The sequence below is a fragment of the Asterias rubens genome, chromosome 12 (genome assembly GCF_902459465.1).
Source record: "Asterias rubens chromosome 12, eAstRub1.3, whole genome shotgun sequence".
Taxonomy (NCBI): domain Eukaryota; kingdom Metazoa; phylum Echinodermata; class Asteroidea; order Forcipulatida; family Asteriidae; genus Asterias; species Asterias rubens.
The window spans coordinates 7196579-7211821 of NC_047073.1; the positions used below are offsets into that span (position 1 = coordinate 7196579).

General features: G+C 40.6%; 1 protein-coding gene across 3 annotated transcripts in view; it reads left to right on the forward strand.

The window, feature by feature from the left end:
* The first annotated feature begins 2503 nt into the window (after positions 1-2503).
* The window catches only part of LOC117297450, a 64330-nt gene continuing 51590 nt past the window's right edge, over positions 2504-15243 (forward strand). For all 3 annotated transcript variants that reach the window (XM_033780491.1, XM_033780492.1, XM_033780493.1), the window contains exons 1-7: positions 2504-2708; positions 7943-8101; positions 9102-9220; positions 10939-11064; positions 11813-11941; positions 12768-12894; positions 14384-14683. In XM_033780491.1, the coding sequence (XP_033636382.1) occupies positions 2648-2708; positions 7943-8101; positions 9102-9220; positions 10939-11064; positions 11813-11941; positions 12768-12894; positions 14384-14683 (1021 nt within the window). In that variant the 5' untranslated portion in view covers positions 2504-2647. The remainder of the gene's footprint in view (positions 2709-7942; positions 8102-9101; positions 9221-10938; positions 11065-11812; positions 11942-12767; positions 12895-14383; positions 14684-15243) is intronic.

Genomic DNA, 15243 nt, shown 5'->3' on the forward strand with positions numbered 1-15243 from the left:
AAACTGAAACCATCGAAATCATTTTGCAAATAATTAGTGAATAAGGCATACTTTAACTGTATTGCAGTAGCTTGACCTTCGTTGGGTGAGCGTGCGGACAGCTGCAACATGTACTCGTGGTGGCAATGTGGTGGGCGTTTTAATGAAATGAAGCCACCTTGATATAAAAAATGAGCGGCTATCTTTTAAATAAATGATTATATTTTGCTAGATTTAGATAGAGGTTTTTTAATACTAGACTCAGCTACCAACATTACTTCCTTTCGGGAAACCTAACTAGTGGCTATTATTTCCCGGAAGTTCTTTTCCTTGACACCAAAATGTAATTCGCACTCTGGAAGTTCACGGTCGGGTTTTAATCTGCGGATTCCTGCGATCCATGGCAGGGTGGTTTAATATAAATGGGATTTCAACCCGGACCCTGCTACAGATTGCGACCCTTTGAGCTTAAGGCTTACCCGGAAACTAGTTTCTAAAAACAAGATTTTTCAAACTGGACTTTGTGTCATATTGCACGTAAGTTCTGTGTAATTTTAAGACATTTTTTTCCAGGTCATAAAAATGGGCCAGAAAGAACCAGCGTCACAAACGCTTTTTCCCTGCCAAAGTCTGCTGAGAGCCGTGGACACCGGACACTGTGTCAAATAGTGTCCGCTGCCAATATTACGCATCATTTAGTCATGCAAGCATTGCTGGGCTATAGGCGAGTGGTAGACTGGTCCCCTGTCTTTAGATTTATAGACTGTAGACAGGTATCTGCTTTCATGATACATCAACTTCATTGGATAAACGTGCAATGACGTAGGCCTAAGCATTCTGTAGCTGTGTTTTGATCGAGATGACATTTTGTTTGGCAGCTGCACTTTTGCGGTCGTGTCTGCATTTGAATCTAGGTGAAAGTTGAAGAGTATACGAGGATTGACCTACGCGAAAGGCCACCCTCTGGCGTTATTACGGGCTTCGAAGTGTGACGTCAGATTTCAGGCGAGCCGTTGCAGATTATGATCAAGATAATCGCAGGTATTATTCTAACTTGGGAGTATTTAAAATGTAGAACAAGCTGCGCAAAATTTAGACTTTCTGTTTTCAGCGGCGACCGCCGCTCGCGGTGATAGTCTTTTTTCGTGCGTTACATTTTTGGGGTTGTGCGTGCCATCCGGTGTGCCGCGTGCGCCTTGACTAAAGGCTACACCCCCCCCCCCCCCCCCAAGGTGACACAAAGCTTTGGGGTTCGATCGCCTCGTAATATGAGAGACTTTATAGGCGATTAAAGTTGCTCTTGTTGGCTTTAATGTAGTTATCAAAAAGTACACTAAAATTTGAGTGAAATTAACTTTAGAGGTTGAAAAAGGTACTTTTTAAATGATCGAGTTAACATATTATAGGCCTATAACAGAATTCGGTTGCTATGATTTGTTTAAAGCTAAATAACTTACTTGAACTTACTTGAATCCACCGACGCCATCACACAACTGGGGAGGAGACGGTGGTTCTGGTTACTGGGGCAGACAGCTTAGATAAGCTTATGTAGAGCCCCCCGACGTTCTTTAGGAATTTATCCACATGTCCCTTGAAAATGTCCCTTGAAAATGTTCACACTTGAAGCTTCAATTGCTTTTTGAGGGAGAATGTTCCAGCAGTTGACCACTCTCTGGGTAAACCAGAACTGCTTAGGTTTGTGGTGGTGTTGGGCATGCCGTCACCGTGGTCAAGTGGTTAGACTGTAGGACTTGCAATCACAAGGTTGTGGGTTCGAATCCCCCAGCTAACTGCTGATTTCACAATGACTAGAATAATTATTGTCGTCTAGTTACTGAATCACAATTTCTTGATTTGTGCAACTCATAATCATAGACGTTAAACCAATGTTTGTGAGAGAGATTGGTTGTTGCCAGCTTGGTGTTTATATCCCCTTGTGGGAGTTTGCCGAGTTCCCTTGATGGGAAGATCATCTAAACAAACAAACAAACAAAAAAATGGTGTTGGGGGCAGCGATCTGCGATGAGCAAAATCGTTCTATTTAGAGCGCCCCCTAGAGGATCATCAAGTCCATGGTAAATGTTTGTTGTTTGATTGATGTGTGTTCTGAGACGGTCCTACTACTTGCCGTCAACTCGCCGACTTGCCGTCAACTCGCCGTCAACTCATTTTCGTGCCGTCAACTCATTAAATTTACATGAAAAATTTATAAATGGGACACGGAAGTGTTAAGTTTGGGCTAAACTACATTTTTCTCATGGTTTTCGGTAAAAATTCATTCACAAAAACGACTTTGTGTTGATAGAAATAAAGTACCAATCATTGACATCTTGGGCCAAGACTAATCAATGTGAAAAAGCAAGATGGCGGCCGACGGTTTTGCTGTTTCGAGATAATTTTTTCACGAGAGAAAAACTCAATTTTTATTCCGAAATATGACCTAAAACTTTCGCGAATTCTCTTTGAGCTGATACTTTACAGTTCTATGCTTCTTTTGTGGGTTTTAAATGTATTGGAGGAGTTGACGGCGAGTTGACGGCGCAAGTGAGTTGACGGCGAGTTGACGGCAAGTAGTAGGACCCGTGTTGAGATGAGAGGGTTAGGAGAGCAGCGGCGGGAAGCGGAACAAATAACATCTACTAGTATCTTTTGCCTTTCGTTCACTTGAATGCTGAGGATGAAGCATTTGTCCAGCTTGTGTTTTATTCTCCTTCTCCTCTCAATCCAAGGTACATAGAGCTTTGAAGTCCTTCATTTTTGTTTGTTTACCGCTCTGCCGTTACGAGTCGAAGTTTAGAGTTAGACGATTTTGTTTTGATCTAGTTTCCGGGGGTCCTACTAAAAGCCGACAACTCGCCTTCTCTAGTACTTTCATGTTTCCTTTGGTTAATGGGCTCCAGGCAGCTGAAGCATACTCCAGAGCCGGTCGGATGAGAGACTTGTATAAGATTGAGACTTTCTTCGCGTCAAAACCGGTGAAGAATCTTCTAAGCATGGCAATCTTCTGCCGAGCCTTTTTCGCAATATCTTGGATGTGTTTCGTAGGTGATAGGATGTTGCAAACTTTGATACCTAAGTCTTTCTGTTCCTCAACCTCCTGTAGATAGACTCCATTCAGTGAGGAGTGGTAATCAAGGGATTTCTTGATGCGAAGCACAACACATTTCTCTGCATTAAATTCTAACAGCCATAATTTAAACCATACGGTAAGAGAATTTAAGTCATCCTGCAGGGTGTTAATTTTGCTGTAGACTTTAGTATCATCAGCAAACATTTTCGCGGTGGTAGACACATAATCCGGAATGTCATTCACGTATAACAAGAACAAGATGGGTCCTAGGATGGATCCTTGTGGAACTCCGCTTGTCACAGGTTTCCAGTTCGAGACTCCATTTCTGAGTACCACTCTCTGTCTACGGCGGCTCAGGAACCCTTCAATCCAAGCTAAAGCATGGCCTCTGATACCAAGATGATGAAGTTTGTACAGCAGACGTTTGTGTGGCACTGTGTCGAAGGCCTTTCGAAAATATAAGTAGATTACATCTACACCAGTTCCTTTATCGTATGCTGCAGTCCAATCAAAGAGGCATTCGAGAAGCTGCGTTACACAGGAAATTTTTTTCTGGAAGCCATGTTGCTCACAAGAGATAATATCGTTGTCAACAATGAATTTCATAAGTTGGTCATAAACAATCTTCTCCAAAATTTTCACCACCTGACTTATGAGTGAAAGTGGCCTGTAGTTGGGACTAAGTCTAGAACCTTTCTTGAACAGAGGCGTAATGTTGGCATCCCTTCAATCCTGTGGAACTACACCCGTCTGCAGTGACTTTGTGAACATAAGACTCGGTGGGACATCCAAATCGAGAACACTTTTCATGACATTGACGTGAAGTCCGTCGGGTCCACTCGCTTTATTTAGGTGGAGCTTCTGTAGTTTCTCACGTACTAAATCTGGAGTGATGGAGATATCATACAAGTTGGCAGTGTTTACTCTGTCATGAAGAGGGAAGTTTACGTGATCATTTTCTGGTTCGTCTTTCAGGACGCTAGCAAAAAAGTCGTTTAAGATTTCTGCCTTTTCGCAGTCTTCTGTCACTTTTTTACCATCTTGTTCCAAAACTTCCACCGTAGATGTAGACCTGGTAAAATGTCTTGCATAGTTGTAGAACTTTTTGGGTTCCGTTTTGATTTGCTTTACAAGAGTATTCTCATAATCCAGTTTGGCTTTATGTAGAGTTTTCTCCGCGTCTTGCTTTGCTTGTTCAAACTGGAGTTGATGGATGTTGAGATCGGACTTTCTCGCTCTCACTTTGGCTACTCTCTTTAACTGCTTGGCTTTCTTGACCGACTTGTAATTTGTCCAAGGCGGTTTGTGATGCTGCCCAGATTTTACCGTTTTAGTTGGCACATACTCATCGATCCACATGCTGTACTTTTCTTTCAGAACTGACCATCTCTCTTCCACATTTTTTTAAGCAAATTCTTTGTTCCAGTCAGTTTCTTTTACAGCTACAGATGTTGAATCGTACTCTCCTTTTGAGTAAAGGTAAATCTTCCTATCAGCATCAGTGATCCTAAGTACTGGGATACGTAGCTCAGCTATAACAATCCTGTGGTCACTTCTTCCTAGCTTCTCGTCGACAACAACAGAATGTACAATGTCTGGGTTTCCTGTCAAAATTAGATCGAAAATGTTAGGTCCCCTGGTAGGTTCCTTGACTAGTTGAAATAACATGTTTTCCTCCAAACACGATAAAAACTTCCTAGATAAAGGAGAGTGGCCTTCGTTTGTGTCCCAGTCAATTTCTCTGAAGTTGAAATCACCAAGAAGTATAACATTATCAGTGTCTATGGAGTTAATTGAATCACAAATTCTATCTAGTACCACTTCGCCACCTCTCTCTGGTTATAATTTTTGTACCCAAGAGGTTTAATTGAATGTAACGAGATTGGCGTTTATATCCCCTTGAACTTCGTCTTTTTGGTAAGATCGTAAACACAATAACATTATTACATTGTTTTGTGTACCTCTTCATTTTTTTCACGCAGGGCCGGTCGCTGGCCCCCCTGGCTTATTTAAAAAAATATTCAAACTTTTAGTGTTGTCAACTTGGAAAGATTTCTGTATGGCGCCACCACTTTTTCATTCGATTTGAAATAATATGGTATCTAATTTACCTCAATGAGATATACCTTTGTAAAGATGAGTGAAAAAGTGGTGGCGCCATACGGAAAGTTATCCGTCAACTTTGAACTTTCTGTTATAAAATGGTGTAAAGGGCTACTGTCCTCAGTGATCAAATCTAGGGAGTCTGTAGCCCTGGTGGCCTTGCACTTTCGTATTGTACTATAGTGACATCCTGGACACCAGGGTACATTTCTGGGGCGGAAAATTTTCACAGCTTCATAATTCAAATCTTACCTGCAACAAGCCACTAATTTCAACAGATTCACACTCCATGGCAGCATATATTTTTCTGCGGTGGGTTTTGATCGCCATATATTCCTCACAAATCCGTCATTTTCATGAAATAATGCAGCTCCCAACGTTAAGAAATTCAAATTTTTGTTCGTACTCTCACAGTCTGCCGTGTGTACGCAAGACACACGGGCGCGCAAATATTGCGTTGCCTATGCGTGTTAACGCTGTGCAGTCAAAATAATGGTGACCAATAATTCATGTGTCTTGCATCATGGATTCGTGGCTTGTTGCAGGTAAGATTTGAGTTATGAAGCTTTGAAAATTTTCCGCCCCAGAAACGGGCCTCAATTGTTAGGACTCTGTATCTGTGTATAAACTTGTGGACAAGTCGTTAAATCGGCCCCACGTGCTGAGATAGTGCTCTCGCGAGATCACTGCTCTCGCGCGAACTGATGCCTCCCAGATTTCGACTCAGTTCGCGCGAGAGCAGTGATCTCGCGAGAGCACTATCTCAGCGCGTGGGGGCGATTTAACGACTTGTCCACAAGTCTAATCTGTGTACAGAGGAAGAGTCCTATACAGGGCTAGGGAGTCTGCGGCCGATTTCACGAAACGCTAGGATCAATCCTATCTTGAGTTAGGACGAGTAACCCGTCCTAACTTAGGATTAATCTTAAGGTCTGCATGCTACAGTGCAGGGTTGGGACTCGGCCTAGGTCCTAAGATTAATCTTAAGTTAGGAAGAGTTTGGTGAAATCGACGGCTGGTACTTTTTGCATTATTTTCACAAAACCTCAACCCCAACAAGTTTTATACCATTGGAAAGAGGATATAATCCAATTGTGTTTATTTCATTTCAATTTTCTTCTAACACAAAAGTTACAGAGTGTGGAAGTTATGTACATTGAAACTTGGCAGATGGACGTTTTGAGACTGTCAATTTCTTACTAATTAAAAGGGCATCCGAAACTGCTCAATCAAGAGCATTTCAGACATAATAAATATGACAGATTTCGGTATTCATTTCCAATTGGAAACTAGGTAAAAATGTTGTCTTGTTTACATATTTTCATATAAGCCTAATTGTAGGCTATATTCACTAAAAGGTAAACAAATTAAAATACATGTACAATGTAGCATGAATATCTTCTTTAATTTTCGTTCATGGGTACCTCAAATCTTGAAGATTTTAGAAAGTTAGTTCCAAAGACATGTGCTGCATCATTAACCGTTACCATGGCAACTGAAAACATGCATTGTATATGTCAATATAAAAAAAAAAAGTTAAGTTTAAAACATTTATGCAACCTCCAGCAATAAAAAAGAGGCTAAAAAAAAACATCACAAAATAATTTAACCCTCTCCAAACTGAACCCAATAAATCCCCGCGTGAAGGTCGCTAGAGGTTTCTTATTCTGGTCTATTTTTTGTGTATCATCAGTGAGTTGCGCAATCTTTCACAGACTGCTGTCCATCACTCACGCCGCAACGCTTGTTTTTGATAGTTTAAATACAACAAATAGTACATAGACACCCAGTTCAGAGTCTTACCTTTAAAATAAATTGCTGTCAAAGAACTGTAATGACCTATAAATATGTCATTTGCAGGCATTCTCAGGAGAAAAATCTACATAATAAAAATATTATGTCCGTATTTCGTGTGTTAAAAAAAATTACATTTTTATTACTGTGAAGTATTTCAAAATGGTACAATTAGAAAGCTGGCAAAATTCTACACCATGTACTTAGGTTTTCTCGCATTACCTCGAAAGAAAGAGAACCCTCCAGTATTGTTGAGAATATACTTCTTGTGGTGGCAGTCAACAAATTGGACGTTAAGAAATTTAGACGCGTCAATATCTGGTACAAAAAACGCAGAAGTAAACTTAACTTTTCACAATTTTACTGCATCTTTTTCCTGATATACTTTTTGTCTTTGGAATTATTAATCTTTTTCTTTCTGAAAAAATTAATCCTCTTTAGATTTGGAAGAATGAGAAAGAAGTGGAGTATTTGAATTTGATTTTGAGACCTCGGAATTTGATTTTGAGGTCCCGAAATCAAGCATCTGAAAGCACTTATCTTCGTGTGACTGGGGTGTATTTTTGCTTCCATTATTATTTAGCAATGTCAACGACTAATTGAGTTCAAATTTTCACATGTTGTGCATGTTGAGATACACACCAAGTGAGAAGACTGGTCTTTGACAATTACCAAAAGTGTCCATTGTCTTTAAGGCCAGTGACCCAATGAAACTTAAGTACATGTACATGTAGGTCTTGAAACTTTGCATGGTGGACAAATGATATAACGTTGGTTTCAACTCGTTGGTTTCGACTGATCGAAACGTCGAGTTGAAACCAACTTTTTGTTGTCGGTTGTACCCCGACTCATTTAGATATCATTAAATGGTGTTACCGCAAACCTTTCTATACCAATGAAACTTGTTTAAAAAAAGTAGACTACAAACTTGTGTCATTTTGATGGACGAGATGCTTAATTTTTGTAATACTATTGCCTTTTTTTCACTGGTTACAGTAAGTGATGGAGAGACTGTTAATAATACTCAAGATGGTGAGGGAAACCAGGCTGAGACTTCACACCAAGCGGTCTTACCTATCTTCAATGAAGCCATCTTAAGTTATTATGTAAGGCAGTCCATTCATCACCCAGCTTGTGTGCTCTTCAAAGAACCAGGTAAACACCTCTGTTTTATCTTATCAGATCTATCTATCTTCCTTCAAGTACAGTTCCAAAGTGGCATCCCCCTTAAGGTGATCCCCTGGCTGCTGCTTCCCAGCTTATATCGTAATTGGTGTGATCCCTGGCTACACGGCAGTTAACGGTTGTATGGCTCCTGACTGGCACCCGGCCCCCGAACAAAGATAATGACAAAATAGGGACACTGCCGATATAGGGCTAGATAGCTCAGTTGGTAGAGCGCCGGCACGTTAATTCGGAGGTCGTTGGTTCGAATCCCACTCTAGTCAATTCTTTGTTCAACCCCAAAAATCATTTCAAAATTTACCCAGACAGTTTCCCTTATGGTTTATATTGATAAGTACAGATCCTCTTAGAAGTTCGGTGACTCATGAGTAGTGTCGTACTATTTCCGATGCAAAGGGTGCCGATACGGGAACGCATAAAAAAAAAAGGTAACGGCAATATTTAATGGAGCAGTAGTGGCATCAGTCGGCTCCTGAAAACTTCCAGGGGCTGGGCTGATACAACTGAGGCTGGAAGGGCATTCCATAATCAGATCACGCTTGGGAAATAACTGTGTTGGTAAGCAAGTATTCTACAGTGTTGTTGTCTGTATTAAAATTGGTGACCTCTGGTAGCTTTGCTAGATGATGGGATGAGATAGGGTGGGTCAGCAGGGATGGCGATAAGTTGATGGACGATCCTGTATGGCATGGTAACCTTGCTGTGGGCACGCCTTTCATGAAGGGATTGCCATTGGAGATCACAATAAAAGAGTGGGAATGAAAGAGTGAGATAAGGTCTTAGACTTAAGCATTTTGTTAAATGCAGTCAAAATGGCAACCAAATTGATTGTATGGCCCCCATAACATAAACGGAAACAGGGCAAGGATGCCTCAGAATCAAACTTCTTCCCTGATATTCAAAAGCCTCAGAAGGATTTCTGTAAAGACTCAGTATTACTAAAAAACCTATTGTTTTTCTCTTCATACAGGATCTACCTCACAGCTAGAAACACAAATACAGGGACTTTGGAAAAGAGCAAACACCCAAAGAAATGACCAATTTTTGTATAGATCATGGAGACTTGGTTCATTCCTCAATCAATCAAGGGTAAACACATTTTTTTAAGATAACATTTCATTTAAAGGTACTGGATACCTTTGGTAATTGTCAAAGACCAGTCTATCTCACCGTATTCACTAATTAACAAACCTGTAAAAAGTTTATTGGTCTTCGAAGTTGCGAGATAATAATTGGAGAAAAAACACCCTTGTCACATGAACATGATGAAGTTGTGTGTTTTCAGAGGCAAAATCTAATTCTGAGGTCTCGAAAAACAAATCAAATATTTTAGTGGAAATTTATTTCTTTCTCAAAAACTACGTTTCTACCAACAGCTCTGACCTCTCCATTGTAAAAGTAGGATTTGAAACTTTGCATGGTGGAAATACGATATAGAAAGGTTTGCGGTAACACCATGTAATGACTATCTCTAATGAGTTGGGGAGGATCTGAAAAGAACCGTTGGTTTTAACTCGACGTTTCGAACAGTATGCTCTGATCGTCTTCTGGAGAAAGCTGGACTCTGATGCTGCATGTTGCTTAAGTACTGTGGAGGCAGATTAGCTTAGTGATGCACTAAGGTGGGAAATAGAGGTGGGAAATGGAGCTCGGTAAAGCGTAGTGAAACCTGCTCTGGAGCCTTGGGTGGTGTGTGCTCACTGAACTGTGTCAGTAGGATCAAGCACAGGGGGTAGTGAGGGTGTGGGGCCTAGGGGACTGAGGGTATAGAAAACCCAAAGCAGTCTAAATAAATAAATCAATCATGGAGTGGGGGCTTAGGTGACTGAGGGTATAGATGACCCAAAGCAGTCTAAGTAGTGGGGGGGCTAATACTAAGTTGAGGGGTATGGGCCTAGGGGGTGACCGTGGATATAGAAGATCCATTGGTCGGGAGGAGGGGGAGCCAGATGTCACTAATGTGGAAGCTGATGTCTTGGGGTACGGTGTCATGCTTATGAATCTCGATGGCCTCTCTTATGCCCCTTGGGTGCCATGCCTGGATTAGAGCGATGATTTCTGCTGCTTCCCAGTCAACTTGGTGGTCAGTGATGTGGGAATGTTTGACGATGGCTGATTTGTCGAAGTCTCCCCTCCTACCGTGTGCTCGGTGTTCCTTAAGTCTAGTGGGAAGGTTACGTCCGGTTTCCCTGACATAAACCTTGCCACATTAGCATGGAATGCGGTAGACTCCGGCACGGGTGGAGGGGTCCTTCTTGTCCTTGTGCGATTCAAGAGAGCAATGGAGTTTCTTTGGAGCGGAGTGATGCACCTTGATTCCTGCTTGCTTGAAGATGCGTTGGAGGCAATGAGAGGGGGGACCTAGGTATGGTAAACTAACAGTGGGTGTTAGTCCTAGTGGGTGTGTGTGTTTGACCTTGGGTATAGGAGACCCTTTGGTCGGGGGTGACGGGCTTGCTTGTCTTGACTTGCTTGGCGTTGTATCCGTTCTGTTGTATAGAAAAGGTGTTATGTGTTGCAACTCGTGGTGGAGGCTGTCCGGGTCACAAATGGTGTAAGCACGTTGAACCAGCGCAGGGTTGACGGACGACTTGATAGCTGGATAGCTGGGGGTTGGTTTCCGGTAAGGAGCGGCGGAAGCAAATGCTTGATCACCCCATGATCTTTTTTATTTCAAGATTGCTAAAGATTGGAAGACCGGAGACCTGAGCGAGATGGCTTACTGTTAGAAGAAGCAATACACATTGCTGTTAATCTTCCACCATGTTAAACCTCGCTGTTTTGCATTTAACTTGTCCATTTCACAGACTACTAGGGGAGTCAAGGTTCCAGACACTCTTCCCTGTTTGCAATGCTTCATTGGAACTGCCGTTCCTGCAACTTATAACGGACCAGGCAAAGCAAGGGATCTTCATCAGTGGTTTGCAAAACAGGTAAGTTATAGTGTCCACCTCTACAAACATGGCTACCTCTGGTCGAGCGGTTTAAGTGCATCGGACTCAAGTTCTGGTGGTTTTGTCATCAGGGTGTGAGCTCGAATCCGAGTCATGACACTTGTGTCCTTGAGTAAGACACTTCACTATAATTGCTTCTCTTCACCCAGGAGTGAAATGTGTACCTACATGTATGAGAGCAGAAATGGTTCTTGTGAATGATTTAGCCAAGTGCGTTTTGGAAGCACATGCTAGATACTCCCGCAGGGAGCTGAGATGGTTTCAGGAATGAAATAAATAGCACAGGGATTGATTTTACAAAGAGTTAAGACAAGTCTTATCTCGATTTAGGATGAGTTACTCGTCCTAAATTAGCACTAGCCTTAAGTTTTTGCTATCTCCTACACTAACTCTTTGTGAAATTGACCCCAAGGGTATTAATGTGTGAATCACATTCATCATTATTTGGAGCCAATATTAGTATTAATATTATAAGTTTTTGTTTTTTAACCCATACACCGATGTGTGTTAGCGCTTTAGACTCAGTTCTTTCCCGAGTCCTGTGAAAAAATACCACAGGCATGTTACTCAGGTGACCTTTGCAATTTTGAGAAGTGTCTTACCAACTAGACTACCGAGGTTGCCCAGTAGCTATAGGCAGTTAGAAAAATAAAAAACAAAATAATATTCTTGATCCCCGATGCAAATTGAACATCTTTTATATTATTATTTCTATTTTATTTTTCAGGTGGCCAAACTGAAGACCAAAGTGCCAGAATATAGCGAAGCAGCATTTGAGAACCTGCAGGAAGAGTTAGTTCTTATTGTCCTTGTGGATACCAAGAGTCACTTTGATGTGGAATTACAGGTCATTCAGGTAAATTTGGAAGTTGGCGGTAGCTTGTTTTCGTTTTGCTTGCTTTAAATTAGGTATTTTCTGTACTTTTTGTAGGTCCTTACTTCATCGAGCTGTTGAAGGCAGTGGACACTATTGGTAATTACTCAAAAAAATTGTTAGCATAAAAACTTACTTGGTAGCAAGCAATCGATAGTTTAAAAGAGCTGTCGATAGTGTAAAACATTGTGAGAAATGGCTCCCTCTGAAGTAATGTAGTTTTTGAGAAAGAAGGAATTGTTCACGAATTTGATTTTGAGATCTCAGAATTAGATTTTGAGGTCCCAAAATTAATCATCTGAAGGCACACAACTTTGTGTGACAAAGGTGTTTTTTCTTCCATTATTATCTTGCATTATTATATTATTATTATCTCACAACTTCAACAACCAATTGAGTTCACATTTTCACACACCAAATGCGAGGACTGGTCTTTGACAACTAACAAAAGTGTTCAGTGTCTTTAAGCAGTAAAAACTGAGGGGAACAACAGTCACACCAGTGTAAACTTAATGTTATTGTGGCTGATAGCCCGTTTGGCTGATATTATACCATAAAAAACTATTATCCCAGACTGTGAAAATAAAACAAGGAGAACACATAATTTCAGCTTGAGTGAAGGTTGCAAACCTATGTTTCAATGCAGGAACAGACTTGTCTACCCGACGCTGACAAATTATTTTGTAGATTTACAAAATTTCTATGTAACTATACTACCGCTGTGCATGTGCACAACCCGTAAGGGTATGATATGTGTTATGATAATAAACATCATGTTTTTCTCCTCATTATCTGTAAATTACTTTAGATAAAAAGACTTTACTCTGGTAGAGTTGGTGTGTTGATGGTTCACCCGGGCTCTAAGGATATTGCCAAGTTGATGAAAGACTACAAAGTTGCTAAACTTCCATTTTTTGTCATCATAGAGGGAAAAGGTATGTATTCGAAATCTTGAATTTTCATGCCATGGAACCTTGGCACCAATGGGGGACTTTTGGGTCGCTTGGTGGCAGCAGACTTATCAGGTAAAATCCATTGTTCTCGGTAATGCGTGCATGTTCAGAACTACGTAAACAATGACAATTTACCTGGTAAGTCTGCTGCCACCTAAAGTTCCAAAGTCTCCCATTAGAAGGATGAATAGGAAACGAGAAGAAGTGTTCATGGCTCAAGATGTGGGAAACAATGCAATCAAGTAGGGACTGAAGCCCAATCCACACGCAAGGCTCCAGTCTGAGATGGGATTCGAACCAGGGTCAACAGAGGTGAAAGGCAGGGACAGAAACCACTCAGCCAACCTGATCCTATTGAAAGGAGGGACAAAAGTACAGAAAACAATTAAATTTTTCATCAAATTGATTGGAAATAAACCAATAGGAAAATTGACCGGGTGAGTTTTAAATAATTTGCAATTGAACTAAGAAAATATGACTCAAGCGGGACTTTGACTTTCAACCTTCGGATTAATGTACTGCCATCAATTTCACCAAACTCTTTCTAACTTAGGATTAAGCTTAGGACTTAGGACGAGTTAAGTTCTGTATCCATAGACGTTAGGACGCATTAAACCCATCATAAGTTAGGACGGGTTACTCGTCCTAACTCAAGATAGGATTAATCCTAGAGTTTCTTGAAATCAGATGCAGATTCTCTACCAACTGAGTTATCTAGCCTTTGGCGGTCTCCATATGTTTCAATTAGTATTGTTTAAAAAAAAATTCAGGCATTACTCTATTATTCAGTGTTTGTAAAAATTGTCAGTCAAAATTTGTGACTGTGGTCAAAATAATTTTGAGGAAAAAAAAATGTCAAATATTGTTTAAACATTTATTATTCTGATTGGTCCTTAGACCTTTCTTAACTATTGGTAGCAGTTTGTGTTAAGTCGGCATGGTTTATACACAAATTTAGCGACACTGCCAAATGCTATAGTTTTTATAAAATGCTGTTTGTAATTTTAATAGTCGTATTGTATAAATACCTCAGACAGTTCCGCTATTCCTGTTGGTGGAGAGCGTGTCACGTGGATGTGTTTAAACAGTTGATAATGACCAACTAGAGCTGTTTATAACCGGTTGTTTTCTGATATGTTTAGATGCATACTACGTGCACGAATGCATATTTGAAAACTGTCTCAGTCATAAAAATGCAACACCTGTACAGAGCAAAGGACGTCGGAAAGGGAATAAGTTTTACAGAGTTTCTTATTTTATTACGCCTTTTAACCAAAAAGACATTTATGAATGGGAATAAAAGAGTGGTGACTCATTCTTAAACTGCCGTTTAAAACCTTGCAGGGTTGTGCTCGTGCAATTAATGGCCTCGCCTTCGGCTAGGGCCTTAATCGCACGACCACAACCCTGGCGGGATTTAAATGGCAGTTCAGGAACTCGACGCTACCCTTTTTTTTTTTTTTTTTCCCAGAAAAGAATGATCAGACCAAATTCCATAAATTTGAAGGGACCGAATCCGTCATTGAAGACTTGAAAATGTTCCTTAGTGTCAGAATGTCCTCGATATCAATCCTAACCATGGACAATTTTGAAAGCGACATCATCAGGCCAAAAGTCAAGAGGTCGCCGACCTTAGTGTGCTTCCATGCTCCTTGGGGTCGCGACACAAGTTCATATCTGGATGCCTTTAAAAGGTCAGCTGCTGAGTTTCTCCTGGAAGATGGTTCAGGATTAGGTTTTGGTTTAGTTGATATCCATCGTCATGCTGAAGGTACGTGAATAGATTTACTCTGTTTAAAGGCAGTGGACACTATTAGTTATTACTCAAAATAATTTTAAGCATACATGTTGTAAAACCTTACTTGGCTGGGGAGAGGTTGATAGTATAAAACATAAGATACGGCTCTCTCAGCAGTGACGTAGTTTTCGAGAACAAAGTAATTTTCCTTGAATTTGATTTCGAGACCTCAGAATTAGATTTTGATGTCTCGAAATCAAGCATCTGAAAGCACACAACTTCGTGTGACAAGGGTGTTTTTTCTTTCATAGTTATCTCACAACTTTGATGACCAATTGACCTCAAATTGTCACAGGTTTGTTATTTTAAGCATATATTGAGACACACCAAGTGAGAAGACTGGTCTTTGACAGTTACAAATAGTGTCCAGTGTCTTTAATAGATGTTAAATTTGCATAAGGGATAAAATATATGGTTTTACCCCTATACACCTATGTGTGTCAACACTGAAAAGTCAGTACTTTCCTGAGTTCTGTGAAAAAAATCACAGGTATATTACTCGGTTGGGATTCAAACCCACCACCTTTGTAATT